We start from the raw sequence: 21,261 nt of genomic DNA, 5'->3' as shown, positions 1-21,261 counted from the left end.
CTTTCTTTTGATTTGTGTTTGCGTATTTCTTTTGTCTCTCCTTCTGTTGTTAATCTACTAATACCATTACATTTGCAGTGAATTTCTTGTAGGTAACATATAGCTGGGTTTTGTCTTTTTATCCATTCTGATCATCTCTGTCATTTAATTGGTGCATATTATACAATTTACATTTGATATAATTATTAATAAGTTTGGATTTAAGTCTACCATTTTATTGTTTGTTTTCTCTTTGTTCTGTGGAGTTTTCTGTCCTCTGTGTTCCTTTTCCTATGTTCTCCAGGATTATTTGAATGTTTTAGCATTCCATTTAATTTATCTATTGAGTTTTTTTACTCTACGCATACAGTTGGCCCGTGAACAACATGTGGATTGGAGGTGCCAATCCCCTGCATGGTTGAAAACTCACATAAAACTTTTGACTCTCCTAAAACTGAACTACTAATAGCTTTACTGATGATATAAACAGTTGATTAATACATATTTTTATATGTATCATATATTATATTCTTACAATAAAGTTAGCTAGAGCAAATAAAATGTTATCAAGAGAATCATAAGTAAAAGAAAAGACATTACAGTACTTACTATATTTATTGAAAAAAAAAATCTTTGTATGAGTGAACCAGGCCATTCACACCCATGTTGTTCAAGGGTCAACTGTAGCTGGGTTTTTTGTTTGTTTGCTTGCTTTGGGTTTTTCAGTGTTTTCTCTAGTGATTACAATATGCACACTTAACTTTTAGTCCACTTAAAATCAATATTTGACCATTGCAGGTGGAAAGTAGAAGCCTTACCACCACATAGGTCCCTTTATTCTCTCCCCTTTGTGTTGTAGTTTTAATATATATTATGTCTATTTATGTCGAAAACCTCATCGGCCAATGCTATGATTTTTGCTTTCAATTGTTCAACATGTCTTAAATAACTCAAGAGGAGGGGAGCAGTCTCTTATGTTTACCCAGATTTTCTCCTTTTCTTTTGCACTTGCTTTATTCCTGATGTTCCATTTCCTTCTAGTATTATTTCCCTTCTGTCTAAAGAAGTTTCTTTCTAACTTCCTACAGAGCAGGTCTGCGTAGCGAATGTTTTCACTTCACCTTCTTTCCAGAAGCAATTTTTTTTGCTGGATAGAGAATTCTAGACTGGTAGTTGTTTTCTTTCAGCACTGAAACAGTGATGTCTCACCTCCTTCCAGCTGCCCCAGTTTTTGTGGAGAAATCTCCCGTCACCGCATCCTACTCCTCCTCCATGAGTAATGTGTCCCTTTTCTCTGGTTGCTTTCAAGATGTGTCCTTTGTCGTTAGTGTATCATGATGCCTGTGGCTGCGGATTTCTTTGGATTTAATCTTTTTTGTGTTAGCGTTGCTGCTTAAGTCTGAAGGCTTATGTCCTTTGCCAAATTTGGGGGGTTTCAGTCATTATTTCCTCACATTTTTTTTTTGTATTGCCTTCTTTCTTCTCTCCTTCTGGGACTCTAATAATGACACAAATGTTACATCTTTTAGTAAATTGTCCCACAAATCCCCAAGGCTTTCTTCATTTAAAAAAACAACAAACATTTTTCTTGTTGTTCACATTAGGTCATTTTCATTGATCTGTTATTGTGTTCACTGACTCTTACTTTTGTTCTATTAATTCTGCTACGGAGCCTATCCAGTGGTTTTTAGTTGTCCAGTTACTGTATTTTTTTTTTTTAAGTTCTGAAATTTCCATTTGATTCTTCTTTATATCTTCTGTTTCTTGGCTAAGACTCTTTATCATTCCCTTCATTCCAAAAACTCTTTACTTTTGGAGTATTTTTTAAAATAATAACTGCTTTGAAGTCTTAGCTAATTTCAATAACTGTGTCACCTTGGCAGCATTGGTGTCTATTGACTGTCTTTTCCCATGTGAGTTGATGATTTTCCTGGTTCTTTGTATGTTGAGTAATTTTAGATGAGTCCCGAATATTTGGATATTACATTATGAGACTCTGGACCTAGTTGAGATCCCATGGAGAAGGTTGCTATCTCTGTTTTAGCAGGCACTCAGACTCGGGGTCCCTACCAGCCTTTGCGGGCTTCAGCATCAGTGTTTTCAGAGCCTTCATGGTGCTCTTCAGAGCTGTCCCACGTGGCCACTGTGGAACCCCGGCAACGGTCTCTCCGGGACCTTAGCACTCAGAGTCTAGGGTATGCTGCAGAGGATTATATCCGTATATGCACAGCCCTGGGGTGAGCCCAGAAGCTCGTAAACAGCTTTATGGGGTTGTTCTCCTGAGCTCCTCCCTCTTCACAGCCTCCCCCAAACGTTCAGCTCCAGGGGACTCCTCCTCTTGGTCCATCAGCCATAAAGCAGGGGTGTTACTTGTCCTGCTCTGCTACACTCCCCTTAAGCTTAGCTCCCTTCCGTGACCAAGCAAGTGGAGGATTGAGAGAAAGAAACCCAGTGGGGTTGTCACCGTCTTTGGAGCACAGCTCCTCCGATGGGAAGGGAGGGCTCCCTCTTTGGCCCCATCTGCTGCTGTTGTCACGGCTACTGCAGAGTCCCTGGTTGGCTGGGTACAAGAGAAGGAAAACCCCCGGGATTTGGCTCACTGTTTGTGAGAATCAGGGACCCCTTTCCTGCTCCTGAAGCATTACTGGCTGGCTTCCCCTGGAGCTCTGCTGTCTGCACGGAGGCCCACATCTGGGCGTCAGGTTGTGAGTTAGCCCAGGCAGGGGTCCTGGCCTGGGGAGATGGCAGACTCACCACCACTTGGGTGGTGTTTCCAGTTAGGTCGTCCTCACTCAGCCACCTGCTGCAGTTTACTTTCCGGGACGTCCAGTCTCTGCTCTGTTCACTCTGCCGGGTTTTATAGCCACGTGCGGTGGGTGAGGCTGGGTGGAGTGTTCTCACCCCATCATTCAGAACCACAAGGAAGCCAGAAGACATGTGTTTTAGAGGCATTCAACAAGAAAATCAGGATTAAACAAAGGAATGAGGAAGTCGGGATGTATCTGGTGCAGAATAGTGGTTTGTGCGGAAAAAGGAAAAGAAAGGTTGAAGGAGTAGGTAGGTGTTAATGGAAACAGCGGGCATGCAGGGTCCCCTAAGTGCCTCATGGGACCCCTCCCTTGAGAGATTTCCTCACCCCCATCCTCATGTATCTGCCCTTACAGAGAGAGACGGGGCTTCCTCGGCACCGCTCAGGCTGCCAGACCCACTCAGGCTGCCAGACCCGCTCAGGCTGCCAGACCCGCTCAGGCTGCCAGGTTGAAGTGAATGTTTGGTTTGACTGTAAGCAAATGAGCTTTATTCCTCCTCAACACCAGGAGCGCTGGGAAAACACTCGTGGAGAAGCAGAGGAAGGTCTCTGTGCGTGAAGAGTCTGTCTTCCTGGATACCAGGTAGTCCCCAGTGTGCACAGCCTCATGCCAAAAAATCTGATCTGGTCTCGACAGAGAAGCTAACCCCGTAAAGTAAACCTGTCTCTCCTTTCCTCTCTCTCTCTCTCTCTCACTCACTCAAAAAAGGCCAAGCCTTTATTGCAAGAATAACTCTTGCTTTGCTAAGACTTTCTGAATGAGTGGCCTATTGATACCAGTAACTGTCGTCCTGAATTTCCACCTGCACGTGTCGACACAGATGAAAACAAAGACCGTCTGTAGATTGTAGAGCAGAACTTTTGAAGTGGCCTCTTTCTCGGGTCTCTGATGCTGATGCGATCTTCACAGTTTCCATTTTCCTGTTGGTTCCTGCCCTGAATGTTCTTCAAATGCCTGATTATTAATGCCGTTCAGAATTTGTACGTCAGCCTTTTTCGTTGCTCTGTTAGCTCATTGGATGTTGGTAGCAATGGGGCAGGGCAGACAGGATAGCTGTTATTTTTGCAGAGCTGTTATCACAGAATAGTTTAAGTCTTGGTTTTCCGTTTTCCACTTCATTTTCATGTTATATGGGTGTTGTCACGATGCCGTGTTGTCATCACTGCTGTGACACTCCGACAAACCTCTACAGTCAGTGCAGCAGAACTCACCCAAGTTCGTGTCGTCGAGAATTTGGGTTATTGTCACTTCTTCTGCTGTTTTAAATCATGCTGCCCGTCGGCTCCCTGGCCATGTTTGGGGTTATTTCCTTAGAATAAACTAGATACACTTTAAAAATATTGTCAAACGCGTTTCAACATTCAAGATTTCAAAAGAGCACAAAGGACCTAGAGAAGACACCAGCATAGCACGTGAACAAATTTCAGATTTCTCCATGTCGAAGGGCGGGGTTGAGGTGTGCCAGGAGATTTAGCCAGAGGAAGGTGGGTGGTGTGTACAGGGAAGTGAGGAAAGCAGTAACAAAGGCATGGGGCGCGTGTATGTGTGTGAGAGACAGAGAGCGCGAGGAAACCAGCCAGATTAAAACAGAAGTTGTGTCTTGAAGAGGCCGACAACCGAATGCTTGTGGCAGCTTGCTTTTGAATAGTGGCAGCGTCCCCTCTGCGTGTGGCCGTTGGAGAGCTGTGTGGGCAGCCTCGACCCACTCCAGATTGCAGCGCACCTTGACCGCCAGCCAGAGATGACCTGGCCTGCCAGGTGAACTGCATCCAGGAGGATTTGCCCAGAGCCTTCTCTCCCAGAAACACAGATGTCCAGCGTGCACACTTCACTGTGCCAGTGGAGCAAAGCACCCGGCCTGAAGAAAACGGGTGTTTGTTCAGTTCCATCCCTCCCCTAGGTTCTTTGGAGAGGGACCAAGTGCCAGGTCTTTTAGGGAGCCCATCCCACTCCACTGACTCAGTGTGGCTATCTCCATACCAGGGGTTGGAACAGTACGAGTTTATTTTATCAAATTATCCAAAAGCATGGAAGGCCAAGTCAGTCTATACCCAAATTGAATCCAGCTGTCACCGAATCGTCAGCTGTGGCCTTCTTTTATTAAAGAAGTACAGCTGCTCACCAAGGGAGGGATGTGCTTTGCAGTAAATTCTAACTTGGTTATAGTGGCACCAACTCAAGAAGTCAATAGTGAAAATTAACGGGAAACACCTGTCACCAGATTCCTCCTTGTTGCCTCAAACTAGAGAGCTCCCCAGTGCACTGAGGATGAATGAAACATTAACATAGTGCAAAATGTACATCCAGATGCTTGTGTGAGGTGACTTTCAGTTTGAGACTTAGGACGACTTTTGAAGAACGAAGAAATTTAAAGTCTTAGACCATGGAGGAGCCAAGCCGTTCGTGGGCAACCTTAGTCCCCTTCTCTGCCTCCCTAATCCACCTGGGGCTAATAGAACTCCTGGACCCGTTGGTTTTTTGGCAACGTGGTGAGATGGGATTTGTTCTGGAGCCCTCTGCAAGCTCCACGAGGCAGGAAATGTGTCTCTTCCACGGCTCTATTCCCAGCACTTAGCACAGCACCTGGCCGGTCATCGTGGATTGAAAATCGACCCAGCAGAGTCACGATTCTGTGGGGAGGTCTTTGTGGACATCTGAACCCGTCTCACTCTCTGACCACACTGGGGAACCAGCAGATGGTCCCTTATCTCTTTTTCCTGTGAACTGTGGACGCTTTAGATGTTTCTTTCTTCCTGGAGGTCATAAAGTAGGAGTCCTCTTCGGATAGAAGCTTTGTAACAGCTGCAGTGGGGTAAAGCCCGCATTAAGCATCATAAAACATTATCTCAGAATGCCAACGGCACGAACCCTGGAGGTCCAGTGGCCTCTCCTGTGGATCACCTGCTGACGAGCAGACGTCCACCCTCTGCTTCCGGCGGCCCTGGGAACAAGACTGGGGCACCCTTCTGGTGGTGGAGACTGCTGCCTTGGGGGGCCTCCACCCTTAGACTCACTTCTTCCCTCTGTAGCCACATAGAAGTCTGGTCCCTCGGTCAGGTGCTCCTTCCTCACAAATTTGAAGACTCCTTTCCTGTCCCCCAAGTTACCTACTCCCGGTTTCTTCCACGTCCTCACCGTTGCTTGTGTGACATGATTATCAGATGGGCTTTCGCTTTCGTCTTTATTTTTTGAATGCTCTCCAGAGTCTCAGTTGCTCTCTCCTTGTTTCTTTCCTTTTTTTTCTTTTTTTTTTTAAATGTCTTAACGAGCATTTGCATTTATTGAATTAAAATGCCCTCGCAAGTGTATAGTTTTTTCCCAAGCAAGGAATCCTCATGGGTTGCTTTAGACTTAACGATTGGGGAGAACAATGTGTGGGGCCTCTTGGACACGTGTCCTTGGTATTGCTGCCCTACGAAGAGCCGATCATTTCTTCCCAGGTGTGGTATTGGGCATAACGTGCTGGGAGCGGCCTGACCAGCGGAAGCAGGGCGGGGCGGAACCGCCGCTTCTGTTTTGGGTCAGCTCACTTTCATCAACGCAGCTGGAGGTCAGTTTGGGGTTTGTTGTTCATGTCAAATGCACAGACTCGTAGCGAGCGCAATGCCTCCCCCGTACTGGGCTTGGACGAGTTTGTGCCAAAGTGTCACACTCCCTCGCTAATAATTTGAGTTACTCAAGGGCAGAAACCACGTTACCCTTACCTCTTTGCTGCCACGTCATGCCTGGCACATGGAAGGTGTGCAGCAGGTGCCCAGTGAATGAGCAGCTTTACTGTCGAGAGCTGTCGTTTAAGACTCAGCCCAGCACTGAAGGCTGCCAGAGGCTTTTTGGGTCCTGATTGTGTCGTTCCCTGTGTTAACTGTCTGTCTGGCTTTAGATTCTCCACATTCTCCATCACCGTGTTATTTGCCTTCAAATTTGAGTGACTGAGGAAGGTGTAGCGTAGGGCCGGGACTGGAGTCCCTTGCCCGTTAGTGACAGTCTTCTTTCCCAAGGTGACTGCCGGGTAGTGCAGCCAAGCACCATATTTCATCGAACGTAAGACCTCATCACCTGTAAGAGTCACCATTGTTTTATGCATAATGAAGAAGGACTAAACACTGCCATTTTACTCTCACACAATGCTTTCTTATCGCTTAGACTTTTTATCCTGTCCTTGTTGAAAGAACGCCTTTAGAATTACTTAGATTATTATCACGTATCACTCTGGTCCATTCCAGGGAGGAAGATGCAAGCAAAACAAGTTGCTCACGGTACTTCTAAAACTTCTTTACATTCAGAGACCCGTTCTTCTGAAGTGCAAGGGTTTCTGTAAAATATCCTCTCTGCCATCAGCGTGCTCGTTCTGGGGTGTCCTGTCCATGTCCCTTTGGGGAAGAGGGGAGTATCCGAGGAGGGCAGTAAGGAGGACTGATAATACTTCACTCCCAGGGAGGGGTGGGGGCTGCATGGGAGTATTCACTTTGTGAGAATTCAGGGAGTGATACAATTATGATTTATGCACTTTCTGAATTTATTGCTTTAATTACTTTGAAAAATAAAAGAGGGTCCACTCTTGTCTCTGCACAATGACAATGGACCATGATAAGTCTACCTAAGAGCGATAATGAGGCATCCCATTTCAGAGATACCAAAATGCAAAAAAATGGGTGCCTGGGGGGCTCAGATGGTTAAGCATCTGCCTTCGGCTCATGTCATGATCCCAGGGTCCTGGGATCGAGTCCTGTGTCAGGCTCCCTGCTCAGTGGGGAGCCTCTTCTTCCTCTGCCCCTCCCCCTGCTCGTGCACTCTCTCTCTCTCTCTCTTGCTCTCAAGTAAGTAAATTTTAAAAATCTTTTAAGAAATCAATAAAATGCAAAAAACTGTATTTCAGGCTGTGAAACATAGCATTTATAAATCTGCCTAATTTACACAATGTTCAGGCCACATTTGTCCATTTCATCCTCAAAGCTATAATGAATTTGCCAAGCATCTTACTAAAAGTAAACCCCAGTGTACAATTTGCACAGTATCCATTGGATCTGCGAGTGTGTAAGACACACACACAGTGCCTGGAGATGAGGTTGGCCCCGAGTGTGACCTTAGTCCTCACCACTTCCCTCTCTCGGGGCTCACAGAGCTGCCCTGTTAGTAACCACCAGATATTCCCTGGCACAGCTACCCCCCTTAATCTCTTCACAGCGTCTCCTGCCTTCCCTGCTAGAAGTGAGGTTGACACATTTGTCCCTGTTACATCTCCCCAGGTGTCATCTTCACTTCTCCAGAGATGAGAGATCGTGGAGGCTTCCCCTGCAAAGGCTGGAAGCTGTAATTCACCTGTGGCAGCCACACACTCCACACCAGTCCCCTCGACTGGCCTTGGGCTCTGGCCCCATTAAAGCCCTTAAGCTGGTGCGTTGTGCTGGGCTTTGGACTGACCCCGTGCTCCTCTTTTCCTGCACCTGCTGGTGCCCCTTTCTTACATGGCTTCCCTTCTCGCCGGCACTCAGCTTTTCCCTGCTCTGCCCTCTGAGTGGTCCCATGCTCTAGCTGTGCTCCTGCCTCATGATACCCAAGTGCATGTCTAGCCTGGGCTCTCTGGGGAGCTACAGCCATCCAGTGTCACATGTTTGTGTGCCAGGTATGTCCTCGCTCAGGGGAGCTAAGCGTTGTGTTGGGACAGATGACATGAGGATCTGTGTTTGGGATCCAGGGTCCAGAATGTGGATCCCAAAGGGCCACGGGCACCCTTGCTCCTCTCCAGACTTCTACCCTGTGCTCCTCCCGTCAGTGATGTATTACAAAAGCCCACCTCTAGGAGGCCACCTGTGGACACATTGCCCATTGGTTTGAATGCCTTGGGAAGCCTTTGGTTTCAGATTTGGACAAGACTGTATTAAGTTACCCCCAGGGCCATACCACAGTGGTAGCTCATTGCATTCCACAGCCCGCCCCATCGGAAATGTCGGGACTCTCTGAGGCCACTTCCTCCCGGTCTCTATTTAGCAGAAATTGACTCAGCCTTCTGAGATTCTCCTTGCACTTGGTTGTGGTCTTGCTTCTTCTGAGCCTTAATCTCCTGCAGCCCTGTACCCTGTCGTGTGCTGGTGTCCCCTTCCTGTTGGGACAATAATTAGACCCTCATCTTACTCTCCCTACTAGGCATGCACTTTGTAAAGGTTGGGTCTGCAAACTACTCTTCTTTGCACCAATGCAGAAATCAGGTTTGTTTCAATTGCATTGTGGAATGTTTTCCTTGCCTCCGCGGTTACGTTGGAAGCCCACTGAAGTCAAGAATATGTGGTCTCCCTGTGCAGCCCAGCAGAATGGCTTAGGGCAGGACTTATCAACTTTATTGACTGGAAGGTCAGTAGTGACCCTACAGTTTTTCCTGCTTTCAGTTGTAAAAACATGGGCAGTGGCATTTTTTTTCTGACTGTTGTCCTTCAGCTGCTTCCTTCAGGGAGGCCAAGGGCAGTGCAGGAAGTGTGTGCCCGTGATTAGGACTGGGTGGGTGGGCCAGCTGACTTGGCAAATGCAGCCTGTGACCTGTGCTCAGGCTTTGAACTCTGACCTGGGAGATTCTCAAAACAACAGATATTGACTGCACAGTTCTTATGTACCTGGCCCTGTTCTGGCCCTGAGAACCCTATAGTGAAGAAAGCAGATGAGGCTGCTGGCTTGCAGGGAGCCTCTCCTGGGGGATTGCAGTCCTGAGGTCACTAACCCCGGGCTGTGAAGAGGCTTAGCCAACTAGAGAATCTCCCTGACACTCTGGAGTCAGAACATTCCTGCAGGATGCCTGGCTCAGATACATGCCCTTGTAGGGGGCTGCCAGTGTGTGGGAGCCAGGCATGCCTGCACATGGCTGCAGAGACGGGGCTGGGAGCTGCCACCATCCTCGCCGTGACGGGGGTCCCCCTGCAGCTGCCTGCGGTTCCACTGCTGTCCGTGTCTGAGGGAGGGAGCTAGCAGGACAGTCCTCTCCCCGCTGGGAACGGCAGCACGTGGGTCCTGTTTGGGTTATCACATTAGAACGTCAGCCCTTCAGAGTGGTTGATCTGGTGCTTTGCCAAAAGCCCCTGGGGACATGCAGTATTTGAGGGAGAGTGGCCCTCGTGGACGCATTAATTATAACGTCTCCAGGTTCGTGACAGTTCATTCTGCTTCACCGGGAACACCTTGTCTTCACCCTAGTCGTGTGCTCCGACCAGACTAACACCTGTGCTGAGCTGATTTAAGGTATGCCTTCAGACTTCTGAAGAGGCATTTAAAAATGTTTGTTTCAACATCTCTGTTTCTTTTATGGAGCCTTGTAACTTACAGACCTCATTAAAATAATCAGCATTTTTCATATGAGGACTTTCTTGACAATTTCATGTTTAACTTTAGTGTCTGAAAAAGTTATTCTGTAGATGAACGTCGGAATGAAAAGAATTGTATGACCCAATATGCTTCCTGATGTAGGAAAGAACATTAGGGTTCAAAGCCGGTGGCCAAGAGAGAATCCTTGAGATGTCTTTGGTGCAAAAAGGTGGTTTATTAAAGCAGGGGGGCAGGACCCGTGGGCGGAAGGAGCTGCACCAGGGTCCTGAGGAGTGGCCCATTATATACTTTCAAGCTGGGAGGGGGTTTGGGATCGCGTCAGTCCCTGAGAAATTTTGGAAGCAAGGTTTCCGGGACCTTGAGCTATTGTTGGGAAAAGTCATTTATTACCGTCTAATAAAACCTTAGTCATGAGACCCTTCAGATGTGTATCGGTGGCCTGTATGCTTGGGGGATGATGGCCAACACGTATCTTGGGGGGCTTAGAGATAAAGGAAATTTTCCAAAGGAATTTTTATATGTTAAAGTAGACTTACAGGAGCCTGGGGCTGGGGGCTGGGGGGTTGGGGGTCAGCTAGGATTGCCTTTTGCCCTCAGCAAAGTGTCCGCATGGGAGGCATTTGAGTCCCTAGAGGAATGTCCCTCTGCCTGTTTCAAGGACTTGTCAATGGACTATAGGGAGTAAGGAAATCTAATAATTTTTCTTCTGCCTTTGTTTCCCACATCACTTCCCTTTTTTGCTTTTGCTGCCAGGGAATTCCACGAAGCTCCTTGCCCAGCTTTGGGAGTGGGTGCTGGTGTTTTGATTCCACAGGCCTGTCGGTTGCCCTAGATCTGTGTCTGAGCCGCTGTCCGAACACACTGACATCTAAAAGGACAATGGTGACATTTCAGATTGGACACGGATTCATTCCCTGAAAAGAGTATTGCTTCGTAGCCCCAAATGGCCCAAAACTCTCTTCCTGGTTCGGAGGCAAAGTCAGCAGGTGATGAGCAGATTTGTTTGTCAGGAGCCCAAAGGCTGAGCTGCTCAGCCCCCGCAGAGGCTGATGAGAGCCCTTGTTGTGGTCTCGTGGTGTGAGAGGTTCTGAGTGACAGGAAGCGTGTTCTTACCAGCCTGGGCTAGTGAGCTCTGAGTTCTGGCTGGGGCGCTGGAGGGCCCGGCTGTGCAGAGGGGCTCAGGGGGCTTCCTTCAAGGCAGCTCGCCCCAGGCCAGCCCCCCCGGGGCCCTTCTCTGACTCTGCACTGTGGGGGGCGGGCACGTGGGGGGAGCAAGGGGTGTGTGGAGCAGATGACGACTGAGCAGGGAGAGCCCTGGCCCTGAGGCTGATTATTTGTGGCAGGCTGGGTGGGGGAGGGGGGATGTGGAAGCAGCTCCTCCCCTCCAGAGGAGAGGCCAAGAGGCCATGAAGCGAAGGGGCTTCCGGATAACCTTGGTGATTTACGCGTTCGCCCATGGTGTTCCCAGCCATGCCTTTCCCTACAAGATGATCGCATTTCGCTTTCTCTTACTTCTCCCTCTCCACCACGCCGACAGTTTCAATAGGCACAGTCTTCCTGGAAGCCGTCCATTATTATATCTCATAATAGCAGAACAAAACCAGGTAACAGTAACCTCATAATTGTTGGGGTTCACCTGTTTCAAGGCAGCCCTGGAGACCAGAAATCTCAGCCAAGGGTCTGTCTCCCCTCCTTCCTGCCAAACCCTGTCCAGCTGCCGTTAGGTCAACTTGAAATAAAACGCTCTTTGGGGGACGAGAGAAGGCTCTTCGGGGGGGGTCACTTGCATGTTTGCAGATGGGAGAGGGATAGCCAGGCACTCGGGACAGCAGACATTCGACCTCCCTCGGCATGGTCGCATTACAAGCACAAAGACGAGAAGGGAAGACACAAGTGGAGATAGCGTTTGTAGGTGTGTTCAAAATCAGTCTGATGGGGCTAATGACAAGGTGTGGGCAGGGTGGCTTCCTTCTGGAGGCCCCAGAGGAGACTCTTATCCCTCAAGTTTTCCACATTCTACAGGCACCTGAGTTTCTGGGTTCACACGCAGCCCCTCCTCCAGGTGCAAAGCCAACAGCAGAGCATTCATTGCTCCAGCTCCTGCCCTGACTGACCCTCCTATCTCTGTCTTCTAAGGACCCTTATGATTATGATAGTCCCCCCTGAATCATCCAGGATCATCCCAAGGCCCCACACTTAATCATATCTGCAAGGTCCCTTTGCTGTGTAAGGTCATGTATTTGTAGGTTCTGGGGATGACATGGGCACCTTTGGGGGACCACTATTCAGCCTACTACACCATTTGAGAAACTATTTTTTATTCCATTCTTCATTGGACATGGCCATTCTCTTTTCTTGTTCCGTGTTGGGTTTTGGGCACTACTTGCTTTTTTTACAATGGCAAGCTGCAGAAAATTCAGCTTCACAAAGGTACAAGGTCATAGAAAGGAATACAGCATGACCTAATAGTGAAACTGTGAGCTACTTTGAGCTAGTAGTTTGATCTGTGTCTGGAAGATGTCAAGTGTTGCTGTGTTTCCCTCAAAATATTGAAATATCCCCCCCACAGCACCCCTCTGAGTTTGCTCAGGTATCCCGGGGTGCCCTGGCACCAGTTTGGGAACTACAGCACCTGCCTCCCCCAGCTGCAGACATCTCATCTCTAAAATGGTAATAAAAACGCAGTATTGCCCAGCAGCTTGACGGAGTGGTCCAAGACAATGTTCTTGTGTATCTTTGTCCCTTCGAAAGTGTCGACTGTTCTGATAATATTAGCTTCAGTGTCGTCTCTCGGCCGTCTCGATATTGCTGTAACCGGCTCACATTCGGTATCTCCTCATGGGCCAGAGGACAGTCGCACCTCTCCGTAAGACCTGCCATGTAGTATCTCATTTATCTTGATAATATTCCCCATGAGTCTGGGAGAAGAAAGACTCACATTCACATTTTCCAAAAATAGAAACTGGTTCTGACTTAAGTGACTTTCCCGGGGCGCCTGGCTGGCTCAGTCAGTGGAGCGTGTGACTCTTGATCTTGGGGTTGTGGGTTCAGACCCCATGTTGGGTGCAGAGATTGCTTAAAAATAAAATTAAAAAAAAAAAAATGACTTTCCCGGTGTGAGTCTGAGTGCAGCTGGAGCCTGAGGCCTGGGCCAGTCATCAGACAAAATAGTCAAGCCCCATGTCCTGGAAGGCTGGGGCTTGTGGGAAGTTCCTGCTGCAGAGATACAGCTGGCCTCAGTTCCCTTGTCTGCAGAATGGGCCTGCCCTTCCTTGCACACTGCCCCACACTTGACCCAGAGTGAAACAAATGAATCAGAGTTCTGAATCCGGGAGGCCAGGTGGTGTTCTGACCTCACAGTTGAAAGGAAGGTGCAGATGTAAAACCCACCGGGTATATACAGCCACGGTACAGACTTGGGGGAAGGTCATTTGGTAGCACCCTTCATCAGCCTTAGTCACGTGCAGAGCTCTGACCCTGCAACCCCACTTCTAGAAATGGAGCAGCAGGGGAGCACCGAAGAGGTTGCTGTAGGTGGTCAAGAGCGGGGGCTTCGCGGTTGACGTGCGGTTGGGTTGTGCACGCTGTTGCTTCCTAGCTGTGTGCCCGGGAGGGAGTCTCCGAGCCTTGATTCACTGGTGTCATGAGACGAGGGACGAGCTGGATGGACACGAGTGGGAGCCAGCGTGTTAGGGACGCCAGGTGAGCGAGGCTTCACAGGCCCTTCTCTTTTTGTGGGCAGAGCAGCACATCTGATCGCTCTTGGAGACCCTAAATGAGAGGGAGTGGCCTGAGGTGGATGGCAAGGGCAGAATTACAGAAAGTTCCGGATTCTTGCCCAGGGAGCCTCTTCTGATTGCTCAAGGTCGACCCGCTAGAGAAGTCCTGGCTCTGGTTGCTCTGGGGTATTGGGGAAATCAGAGTTTGAGCAAAGCCCCGTGGGGATGTGGCTGAGCAGCTGCAAGAAGGCAATCTCCTTCCGAGTTCCTTCTGCAGCTGGGGCCGCAGAGGCCCCCGGGGGGGGGGGGGAGGGTAGGGGAGGAGGTCAGGAAGCCTCCCACCAGGATGTGACCACCTTGGCCAGCCTCCCCCCCCCTTTGCTCCTGTCCTGTGCATGCTGCCTGTATTTAAGCTCCTCCCACAGGGGCCGGTCAGCCCAGACCCCAGGCGTGGCCGAGAAGCCCTCCCTGCACGCCTGGCCGACCTCTTCGTGAGTGGCACCCCTTGCCTCATCAGCCTCCTGGTTCCTGAACTTTCCAAAGTCATTGCTGCCTAGGGCCTCTGTGCAGACTCTTCCCTCTGCCCAGATCTCTCTCCTGTCAGAGGACCCTTGGGTCTTCTTGGAGAGTACTCCTTCCCTCTCAGCTCATGTCTGCCTTCCCAGCTCCTGGTCCAAAGAAGCCTTTCTCGGGGCTCTCAGACGTTGCCTGGAGACTCTCCGTCGCGCTCAGTGCCCCGCTGAAGTTCTTGTTTGGGTTTCCATTTTATTAACTGTCTCTTACAAGACCTCCCCCTGGCCTTCCCCACCCCCACCACCCCATCTCTTAGCCTGCACCCCCCACACATGACCAGGTACTCCTTACAGGCCTGCTCATGACTGCACTCCCAGCTGCTGGCCCGCTAGCTGATGCATGGTAGCTGCTCAGCAAATACTGCCAAGGGGTTCCTGGCTGGCTCAGTCAGTAGAGCACACGACAGCCCCACAGTGGGTGTAAAGCCTGCTTAAAGAGAAGAAAACAAATACTTGTTGAATGAGCAGGTGGGTAGTTAAGGCCTTCTGGTTATAGGTCGACTTAGAATTTTAGCCTAATTTGATTGGTAGAAACGCGTACTGTAAGGCCCAGGGAATGAATTGGAAAAGAACAATCGCAGGAAGGTTTGTTCTGCTTCGAGGCTATAGAAAAGCATTTTTAACATCCACGGTCTGTAGGTGCAAAGATCCTGCTGTGATCTGATACCCTGAGTCTCAGAGCTTGTGGCCCTGCAGTGGGTTCGGGACGTTCCTTGTGCATGGAACAAGGCAAAGGGATTGGGGCGCAATCCAGAGATGTGTTTTCTTTGGCCCGCAACATGTTTCAAAATAAATGTAAATTAGTTGCCAGTGTTGAGGAATTGGAGGATTTTGCGTAGTGTGTTTCAGCCGTTCTTTGGAAAACGCTTTCGATCTGGAGTGGCCGGGTTTGCGCTCCTGAGTGTAGCACCTCGGTGGCTCTGCCTGGGGACCGTGCGCTTGGTTCCCATTGGGCCCACTTCCGCTGTGTTCTCTGGCTGGCTCAACACAAGTCGTCATGGGAGATGTGTGATACTGGTGTGTTCAGAGTGACCGTCACCTTGTCCTGCACCGAGGCCCATGATTACATATCCTTCCTGAAGGAAGACGGTGGGGATGCTTCCAAGGCCCTTACCCACAAACGGCTGCCTCCGCCTGGTGTCTCAGCTCCCTGAACAGACTCAGCACCCCTGCCTTCTCTCCCCAAGCAAGATGAGCTCCCTGGGCTGAGGGGGCTCAGCGCTGTGCTCTGCACACCGCAGCCCACGGTGCCCTCACCCACCCTGGCCAGGTTCCCCCGGTATTTCTTTCTCCCAGACAGGCCTCTCACTTTGTGCCTCCCCCTGTCACTTTGTCCCTCCTGCCTGAGCCCACAGAGGAGGCTTCTGGGAATGCATGACTCACACGCTCCCAGAATTTCAAGTGGGGGAGACGCTGGGAGAGCTACTTGCCAGCCTCAGGCTGGACCAGAAATAGGCGTGATAATTTGCTCTAATCTTGCAGCCTGATGCTGGGGTGTTCTGCTTGGGTAAATAGATGCAGCCCTTCTGACTGCTTGAAACCGTTTCAAGATACAGAAATTTGTTTCCTTTTTCCTCTGAATATTTATTTATTGCAAACTGTATCATTATGATCAAGAACAAATCAAAAGGAAAAATGACCTCAGTGCTGGGACTATAATAGGCTTGTGTTTCTTTTCCAGCCTTTTTTGTACATATGCTTTATTGTTATTATAAGAAAATTAAAATTCATGCACTCCAGTATTCCCAGCACCCACACCAAAGGGCAGCATGCTGTGGGATTCAGTAAATGTTTACTGACTGTGGATTATTTTGTTTACTTAACTATAAAGTGAGCATCATTCACTGATGTTCTAATTGTTTACAACTGCATCATTCACTGATTACTGTTGCATCAAACTGTTAGAATTTACTTGCCATTTTCCTATATTTAGATTCCCCCCCCAATTTATCAGGATTAGAAATACTATTACAAGGAACATTTTTTCCCACATGTAACTGGTTTTGAATGTTTTAAATTATTTTCTTAGGATAAATTTCAAGCATCTGAATTCCTGGATCAGAGGATAAAAAAATAAAAACTATAGAAAATAGTTTCTAGGGGCACTTGGCTGGCTCAGGTGGAAGAGCATGCACCTCTTGATCTCTGGGGTTGTGAGTTCGAGTCCCATGCTAGGTGTGGAGATTACATACATACACACATACATACATACATACACAAACAAACACTTTCTAGAGTCTTATTTATCCCAATTGCCAGGATTGCTTGAGAATATTGACTTTACCATAACCTCATCAGCATTTAGATCACATTTTATTTTATTTTTTAAAATTTTATTTATTTTTTGAGAGAGAGAGAGAGCACAAGTGGGGTGAGGGGCAGAGAGAGAAGCAGATTCTCTGCTGAGCAGGGAGCCTGATGCAGGGCTCAATCCCAGGACTCCGGGATCATGACCTGAGCCGAAGGCTTAACCAGCTGAGCCACCCAGGTGCCCTTAGATTACATTTTAGAGTTTTCGCTAATTTAGTAGTAAAAGATGGTACCTAATTGTTTTAACTTGCCTATCTACATCTGTGGTTATCATGGTAGGTTGAAGAATTGTCTAAGCATTTAATAAGAGTATTTCTTCTTATGTGGCTTGTCTGTTGGGGTCATTTGTATTACTTATTAGAACACAGAGTTTTCTGTTGGATTTGCATGAATTTATAATACAGATATTTTTGACCCAATTTTCCTATCACAGTGACTGTGAACATCCTCCTAGTGCGTGATTTTCCATTTTTAACACCCAGTGTGTTGTCATAGGTGTGATTTTCTGTGCTTCGGAGAGTCTGCGAATGTGGTGGCCAGAAGGACCTTAGAATTTGAGCCCGACCATAGTGTCTGAGATGGGAAACCCCGGCCCAGGGAGCAGAGGCCGTGGGCACTGGTGGCAGGAGGGGAGTCGGGGCTGACCCAGCCTCAGATGGCCACTCCTCAGTCTCCACCTCTCCGAGTGGTGCTGCTGTCTCCTGAGCTCCTGAAAACCCCGTGTTTCTCTCCGGGCCCAGCCGGTTCTTTCGAGTGCAGGTTTATGCTTCTCTTTTTTGAACCAAGGCAAGCTTTGTAGGACTGTACGGACAGTGTACCGTTGCCGCTCTGACAACAAGGAGCCAGCTGTTCCGTCTTTCTGACTCAGGACATTTAAAAATATCCTGAGCTGGGGAATTGGAGGAACCCATGATCGATTTGTGAACATTAAGCTCTTAACAGACAGCAAACGCAATCAAGTATCGAATTACCCTCCGAAGACGCATGAGTGCCGCAGCATCAGCAGCCACCTGTCTGCGGGGGGCTGTCCTAGATATTTGGGGTCTGCAGAGGGTGAGGAGACGGCCAGGCCCAGTCTCGAGGCCGCTCTTGCCCGCAGGAGCTGATGCATCAGGAGGGCTCTTGCTTCATGCCGAGCTGTCTGCCGCTCACCCCTGGGGAAGGTGGGTCCCAGAACTGGTAGGTGACTCCCCAGCTGGCAGACAGGAAACCCGGTTTAGACTCGAAGATTCTAACCCCAGCTCTCTTCTTGCACTGCCTGCATCCTGGACCCTCCGCCCCTACCTCAGCTCTTTGAATACATTCATGGGCAGCTCTGTCCTTCCATTCACAGACACACAGCGAACACTTCCTTTGTCGAGACTGCGGTAGCTGCAGAGGGGCTTATACTTTAGTGGGTTGAACAGAAGTAGTAATATCGACCCGTCAAACAAGCAGAATTATAAATGGGGGTGAATAAAATGCTGGGGGTGCACAGAGACATCAGGGAATAGTTTTGACTGGGGTGGTGTGAGCTGCTCAGGAGAGGTGGCACTGTGTCTGCCTGGGGGATGAACAGCAGGAACAAGGGATGGAGTGGGGAGGGGCAGGGGTGGCAGAAGGAACAGGCACCATGAGATGCATGCCATCATCCAGATGGCTGGAGTGCAGGGAGAGGGCAGGACGGAGAGGCTGGGTCTGGGCAGCCAGTGACGTTCAGAAGCCGGCGGAGGGCTGGTGAGTGATATGAAAAGGGGAATCTGTCTGGCAACCTGGGAAGGTTCTGGGTCTTGAGTGGAAGAATCCTCAGATAGGAGCCCAGGAAGGAAGAGATGCCAGCCCAGGAGGGGAGGGGCCCACGCGCCAGGAGAGGCGGCTTTTCCCAATGTGTCAGACAGCACCATCTCCCATAGCCACTGACCCTAACGACAGTGAGCGGGCAGATGTGTCCCTGGTGTTTTTCTGATTCTAGCCCAGGTTGGCCTTTTTATTTACTGGCATCAGTCTGGTAGGCCAGCGCAGGGAGAGGGCCAGCAGGTGCAGTGGCTTTGAAGTCTATATGTGTAGTTTGGAGAAGTCCTGATTGTTGGTATTTATGTATTTATTATTTCAACAAATAGTTACTGAGTGCCTACCATGTACCAGGTGTTTAGCAGTAGACAGTAGGGAAATGATGTCCCTGTAGTGCTGACCCAGATTCTAGCAGTTCGGAGCCTATTCTCTTTTCAGGGAATTTGTGGTCTCATTTATTCATTTAAGTCTGGATTCTCAGTGCTGAATTCCCCTTACGCAGGGAGTAGCTCTCGTCGTGATAACGTTTCTGTGTCTTCCGTTCTAGATGCCTTAGGGCCACGAGCGCTGCCCCAGAGGACTCCTGGTGGCCAGCAGCTCCCAAGCAACTCAGGCACTTGGCCTCCAGCTCCCACTGACACATCTGGGAGTCCCGTCTGCTGGCCTTCCAGCCTGGAAGCCTCCCCGAACCATGGAGGCCCCTGAGGTCCCTGTGGGTGCGCTGATTGACTTCGGAACTGAGCCGTCTGCCTCCTCGCCCCTGGAGACATTGCCTCCGAAGCTGCAGGATGGGGACAGCTCGCAGGGCGACGGCGCTTCGGAGAGCGAGACCACAGAGTCTGCGGACAGCGAGAACGACATGGGCGAGTCGCCCTCACACCCGTCCTGGGACCAGTACCGCCGCTCCTCCTCCAACGAGTCCTTCTCTTCCAACCAGAGCACCGAGTCGGCCAAGGACGAGGAGACCCTGGAGCTCCGGGAGTTCATGCGCAGCTACGTGGAGAAGATCTTCTCTGGAGGGTGAGCCCCCAGGACCCGCTCTCTGCCTTGGGCTCTGTCCTTGGCAGGGCACCCCCTGGGGCCCTGGCTTCCGCTCCCTCACAGGCCAGTGGTGGGCCACCTGGGTGGTTCTTAGCCCCCACCCCCGGCTGCAGGTAGAAGCATTTGGGGAGTTTTCACTGCCCCTTCCGCCCCACCCCTGGCTCCAGCCACTCTGCTGACATGCTTGCATCCTCGCTGCTAAATCCAGCAGGACTCTAGGTTTGCTTTCCCGTGTCTGAGCCCTTGCAGGTTAGCGTCAGACTCACCCTGGGCTAGGGTGCCACTGCGACTAGCGGACTTCCAGTGCAGGGGCAGTAGTGGCCGGAAGGTTTCGATTACCCATACTCCTCGCATTGCTCATGGCAGCTGAGCCTCAAGCAGCTGCCGGGTTGGGGACCCTTCCCCGCTCCTCTTTCTTGCCTTTCTTTGATGGTTCTTGAAGGGGTAAATAGGAGCCCTGGCAATTGGAGCAGCAGGAGCAGAGTTTGGGTTGGGATCAGACTGAGGAGGGGGTGTCTGTGGGCAGGCCTCCAGCTCCCGCCCCACTCTTATTACTATCTCAGCATGAGGGTGGGGAGCCCGCAAACCCAGATTCCTGGGTTTCTGATATCAGCCTTGCCCGGCATCCCCGGCACACGCTAGTCACGGAAGGCTTTGCCGCTCATTTGCCGGATGTGGACCTACAGCATCGGCATCATGGGAGCTTGCTGGAAATGCAGAGTCCTGGGCCCCACCCAGACCCGCTGAGCCTGACTCTGCATTTCAGCAAAACCTTTGGACTCTCTGTGCACGCACTTCAGTGTGAGGAGCTCAGGGACCGAAGGGATCATTTCCCCATTTTATTAAAGCAACAGGAAGAATCTGCGCCTGTTGACGCTCTGTAAAGAGGACATTATTTCCTACCGTGATTGAGGTCCCTTGTTTGTAACCTGGCAAAGTGGCTGTCTGCCTTTTCCAGGCGTGTGTCCGTTTCCTTTGCAGTTAGAATAGGGAAGAGAGCTCAGTGACGATCCGAATAGTGGACCATCGAAAAACACATTCATGTTTGATTTTGAATGCATTCTGGGAGAGCAGTAGATGCGGCTCCCTCCTAATTTTGTTTGACTAACACTGGAATTAGTCAGCTTTCTCTGAGCACACCCAGTTAATGAAAGGGGAGAAAGCACAGAAGTTTGCTAATTTGTCAGGAAGGCGATCTATATTTGCGGCAGCCTGTCAGCAATATGGAGCATGGACAACTGAGCCGGATGCATTTTCAAGAGCATTCCAGAAATCAGTGCAGACTGGCTGGCAAATTCTCCTATTTCATCTGTTGTTGGTATTTTGGGATAAATGAGACCAAAATGTTTTCTACCAAACCTTAAATAAATGAAAAATTGCATGAGCTAATTGATCTTCAGCCTTCTGTTTCTTTTTTATCTTATCTTTAAATGTGGGGGCAGAGTATTAGTCTCCCACGAAGAGTGATCAGAAGTGGTTTGGGGTCAGGCGGGCATTCTGTTCACCCTGGCCATGGTGACCCCCCGGGGTCCCCCAGTCTCCATCCCTCACATACACAGCCAGGATTGCCAGAGAGGTGAGCAGACTGGCCTTCAGCATAACCAACCAGTCTCCCTTGCATCAAGCCAATGTGTCCTGCAAGTTAGGGATTCTTAAATTCACTGGGTGGCTCTCCACTGACTTCAGCACCAGTGAGTGGGAGGGCAGTGGAGCTAGGGGACCAGGCCCTCAGAGGGTCACGTTACCTTTGTC

General features: G+C 49.6%; 1 protein-coding gene across 7 annotated transcripts in view; it reads left to right on the top strand.

Moving 5' to 3' along the window:
• Window positions 1-21,261, top strand: part of KIAA0513 (KIAA0513 ortholog) — a 71,875-nt gene that overhangs the window by 28,714 nt on the left and 21,900 nt on the right. For all 7 annotated transcript variants that reach the window (XM_026494664.4, XM_044382352.3, XM_044382353.3 and 4 more), the window contains exon 2: window positions 19,016-19,488. In XM_026494664.4, the coding sequence (XP_026350449.1) occupies window positions 19,160-19,488 (329 nt within the window). In that variant the 5' untranslated portion in view covers window positions 19,016-19,159. The remainder of the gene's footprint in view (window positions 1-19,015; window positions 19,489-21,261) is intronic.

Source organism: Ursus arctos, unplaced genomic scaffold, assembly GCF_023065955.2.
Source record: "Ursus arctos isolate Adak ecotype North America unplaced genomic scaffold, UrsArc2.0 scaffold_19, whole genome shotgun sequence".
Lineage (NCBI taxonomy): Eukaryota > Metazoa > Chordata > Mammalia > Carnivora > Ursidae > Ursus > Ursus arctos.
Note: the sequence above shows the minus strand (reverse complement) of the source record. Positions and strands in the feature narration are given on the sequence as shown.